This window comes from Salmo salar, chromosome ssa12 (genome assembly GCF_905237065.1).
Source record: "Salmo salar chromosome ssa12, Ssal_v3.1, whole genome shotgun sequence".
NCBI lineage: Eukaryota > Metazoa > Chordata > Actinopteri > Salmoniformes > Salmonidae > Salmo > Salmo salar.
Window position 1 is genome coordinate 14875001 of NC_059453.1, and position 4369 is coordinate 14879369.

Below are 4369 nucleotides of genomic sequence, written 5' to 3' on the forward strand. Positions count from 1 at the left end.
ATCTAACTGTGTGTGTGTGTTCCCATCTAACTGTGTGTGTGTGTGTTCCCATCTAACTGTGTGTGTGTGTGTTCCCATCTAACTGTGTGTGTGTGTGTTCCCATCTAACTGTGTGTGTGTGTGTTCCCATCTAACTGTGTGTGTGTGTCCCATCTAACTGTGTGTGTGTGTGTTCCCATCTAACTGTGTGTGTGTGTGTTTCCCATCTAACTGTGTGTGTGTGTGTTTCCCATCTAACTGTGTGTGTGTGTGTCCATCTAACTGTGTGTGTGTGTCCATCTAACTGTGTGTGTGTGTGTGTCCATCTAACTGTGTGTGTGTGTGTGTGTTCCATCTAACTGTGTGTGTGTGTGTTGTGTCCATCTAACTGTGTGTGTGTGTGTGTGTTCTCTAACTGTGTGTGTGTGTGTGTGTTCCTCTAACTGTGTGTGTGTGTGTGTTCTCTAACTGTGTGTGTGTGTGTGTGTTCCATCTAACTGTGTGTGTTCTCATCTAACTGTGTGTGTGTGTGTGTGTGTGTGTGTGTGTGTGTGTTATCTAACTGTGTGTGTGTGTGTTCATCTAACTGTGTGTGTGTGTGTCTCATCTAACTGTGTGTGTGTATGTGTCTCATCTAACTGTGTGTGTGTTCTCATCTGTGTGTCCAGGGTAACAGTGTGGCTCTCCACCTCCCCTACGGAGCCTCTGACCCACTGGTACCAGGTCCGCTGTCTGCTCCAGTCCCCTCTCTTCACCAAGGCAGGAGACACCCTGTCCGGCACTGCAACGCTCATCGCCAACAAGAGGTGAGACACACACACACCCCCGGGGTAACTTTACCACACACACCTAAACCGGTAACTCCCATGCACACCCACCTACACACCTAAACCGGTAACTTCCACACACACCTAAACCGGTAACTCCCATGCACACCCACCTACACGCCTAAACCGGTAACTCCCATGCACACCCACCTACACTCCTAAACCGGTAACTCCCATGCACACCCACCTACACTCCTAAACCGGTAACTCCCACTGCACACCCACCTACACACACACCTGCCAAGGTACCCCCTTAAAGGATTCATCTGACCTGTGCACCCAGACAGAGCTATGACATCAGTATGGTGGCCCAGGTGGACCAGACAGGAAGCAAGTCTAGCAACCTGCTGGATCTCAAGAACCCCTTCTTCAGGTCAGAAGCACTCTCTACCTCTTTCTCATTCTTTCTCTCTGTTCCTTCTCTTTCCCTCTCTCTCTGTTCCTTCTCTTCTCTCTCTCCTTCAAGTCGACACAACCTTCTCTCTCTCTCTCTCTCCTTCAAGTCGACAACACTATACCTCTCTCTTCTCTCTTTCTGTAATTTCTTCAGGTCAGCACAGCATGGACATTCTACCATTTCCTTGTTTTCTCCATCTCTTTCCTTTTACAATTCTACTTACTCCCCCTCTCTTACTCCCTCTCTCTCACTCCTCTTCCACTTTCTATCCTTCTGTTGTTCCTAAAGCTGTTATTTATCTGCCATCTATCCTCCTCCTCTTCTTCATCGGGGTCTAAAACCTCCTCTTTCCCTGCTAGACACGTTTAAGTCCTCTGTATGTGATTGACTGTCCCTGAGCTCGCCTCCATCTGATTGGTTGATTGTGTGTTCCGCAGGTACACAGGCAGCACGTCAGCCCCGCCCCCAGGCTCTCACTACTCCTCCCCCTCAGAGAACATGTGGAGCAATGGAGGAGTCTACAACATGAACCAGGGTACGTACACACACACACACACACAGACGGGGGATACAGAATAGTTTCTTTCCTGTAGTTAATTTGTCTCTCTGTCTGACAGGAGGGATGCCTGCTGTGTACGACGTCAGTACAGGGATTGGTGGCGGTGGCTCCACTGTGTCTCACAACAATCTCATCCCTCTTGGTATGCTGTGTGTGTGTGACTGACCAATCCCTACCCTCCTTACCGTTCTCTATAGCCCTTCCATTCACATCTGAATCTCTAAGCCAGTGCCACTGCTTTTTAAGAGTTCATCCCTTCTAATCAGGGACTGATTAATGGGTGTCATGAATAATCAGGTAGAAAACCAGCAGTAGTCTTAGACTACAGTGTTACATTTGAATACCTCTGCTGTATAGGGTTACAAAATACTGGAAATGTCCCCCAAGCTTTCCAGAAATCCCAGTTAGATTATTCCAGGAAATGTCTGGAAAGGTTGGGAAAGTTACTGGAATGTTGCAACCCTAACTGTGCTGTGTGTAATGGCAGTTTTCTATCTCTATGTTGGACTCCAGCTATATCTGTAACTCACCTTTTGTATACCAGTTTTGCTCTGTTTTGTTGCTCCAAATAAAATTTGCCAATTTGTGAATTATCTCCTCTCTCGTGTGTGTGTGTGTGTGTGTGTGCGCACTTGCACGTGTGTGTGGGCAGTGAACACAGGGGTAGTGAACCATACATCTTCTAGAGTTGGGTCTATCATGAGTACAGGCGTGGGCCAGGGTGAGTGAGTGTGTCGCCATGGTTACAGAGCTACAGCTGTTTACTGTTGCTAATGTCGTAGTCTTGTCCACAGTTCCGTTAGTGTATGGTCTGACATTTTAATTGTTTTATTGTTTGTTTTATTTTACATATAAAGTGCTTCTTAGTCCAGGCCTAGGTTTAGTCTGGGTCTGGGAAACTGCCCCTAGCTGTTCTTTGAAGACCCCAATTCACTTCCTGTTTCTCTCTTCCTCAGGAGTGGCAACTGGCCAATCGGGGCCCGGCAACAGTCCTCAATACCCAATCAACAACAGCCAGTTCACCATGGGCGGGCCTTCCATCTCCATGTCGTCTCCCATGGCGATGCCTAGCAACACTATGCACTATGGGAGCTAAGACCTACCAACCGTCCGTAGCTCCCCCTCTTCTCCCCCCTCCTTCCTCTCCTTCTCTGGACTTCCAACAGCTGGAAGGAAACCAAACTGGACTGATAATATGGATGTCCCTCTCCTCCCTTCATCCCTCCGTTCTCTGATCTCTCAGGCCCAGTCCAGAATCAACTAGACACTGAAAGGATTGGATAGGTTTAGGGTTGTCAAATGTCCAGTTTTTCCAGGAATTCTGGTTGGAGGGTTTCTGATTTCCTACTTATTCCGTCTGGATTGCAACCCGTTGATAGGTTTAAGTAATGTTGCCTAAACATATCCTTTTGTCTCAACACATTCTGAGGCAGACTGAAAGGTGTGTGCTTGTAAGCATTATGTTTTATGTATCCACAGCCCACGTAGAAACATCCAGAAGGATCTTATGTACTTACTGTGGCTATAGGGGTTTAGAAACGTACACACACCGCTGTATTATACACACACACAGCCTCCTGCAGGACAGAAAGGACTTTGAGCTTCTGTGAAGTTTTACCAATCACTCCCCTCTCCCCGCCCGTCGCTTTTAACCCAACGTCCCCATCAATAAATTCTTCAATCCTAACCTTTCACCCAAGGTTACCTTATTCAACCGACCAATCAAAGCAAACAGTCTGAGTGTCTAACCAAACCGGCAGCTGCGAGGGAGAGAAGGTGATCCAGGTTTTAGCCAATTGGGACAGGAGATGGTCTCTGTAGGGTGGGGTCTGTAGCCGCTGTAGACTAGCCAGGGGTTCTGTTCTGTAGGGTGGGGTCTGTAGCCGCTGTAGACTAGCCAGGGGTTCTGTTCTGTAGGGTGGGGTCTGTAGCCGCTGTAGACTAGCCAGGGGTCTGTAGCAGCTGTAGACTAGCCAGGGGTCTGTAGCCGCTGTAGACTAGCCAGGGGTCTGTAGCAGCTGTAGACTAGCCAGGGGTTTGTAGGGTGCATCGCTGCAGATAGAAATGCTACACTTATTATGTGTCATGTTAAAACAGGAGTCATGTGACCTTACTGAATATGGCCCCTGTTGTTTAGGGTATAATGTTTTAGCTGTTTAACAAGTGTTTATCGGGACATGTGAGAGACGTCATGCAGCCTCCTAGGATATCCCAAATGGCTCCATAAAGCCCAGTGTACTCATTTGATTAAGGTCCCTTGGGGCTCTGGTCTACAGTTGTATGCTATAATAGGGTGCCATTTGGGACACTGACAGTCTCTTTGCAGACACATGTAAAGTTTCATGAGCTGAAATAAAAGATCCCAGCAATTTTCCATACGCACAAATATTATTTCAAATTTTGGGGCACAAATTTGTTTACATCTGTTTCAGTGAGCATTTCTCATTTGCTAATCGACCTGACAGTTAAGGAATATCAAGAAGCTGATTAAACAGCATGATCATTACACAGGTGCACCTTGTGCTGGGGACAATAAAAGGCCGCTCAAAAATATGCCCTTTTTTTCACACAACACTATGCCACAGATGTCTCAAGTTGATGGAGCGT

General features: G+C 47.3%; 1 protein-coding gene across 2 annotated transcripts in view; it reads left to right on the forward strand.

Moving 5' to 3' along the window:
- The window catches only part of LOC106564271 (histone-arginine methyltransferase CARM1), a 25864-nt gene extending 21728 nt beyond the window's left edge, over positions 1-4136 (forward strand). The window contains exons 11-16 of one of the 2 annotated variants that reach the window (XM_045690796.1): positions 648-785; positions 1090-1179; positions 1641-1738; positions 1821-1904; positions 2415-2483; positions 2719-4136. In XM_045690796.1, the coding sequence (XP_045546752.1) occupies positions 648-785; positions 1090-1179; positions 1641-1738; positions 1821-1904; positions 2415-2483; positions 2719-2858 (619 nt within the window). In that variant the 3' untranslated portion in view covers positions 2859-4136. The remainder of the gene's footprint in view (positions 1-647; positions 786-1089; positions 1180-1640; positions 1739-1820; positions 1905-2414; positions 2484-2718) is intronic. The other variant, XM_045690797.1, reaches the window with a different exon arrangement.
- The last annotated feature ends 233 nt before the right edge of the window (positions 4137-4369 follow it).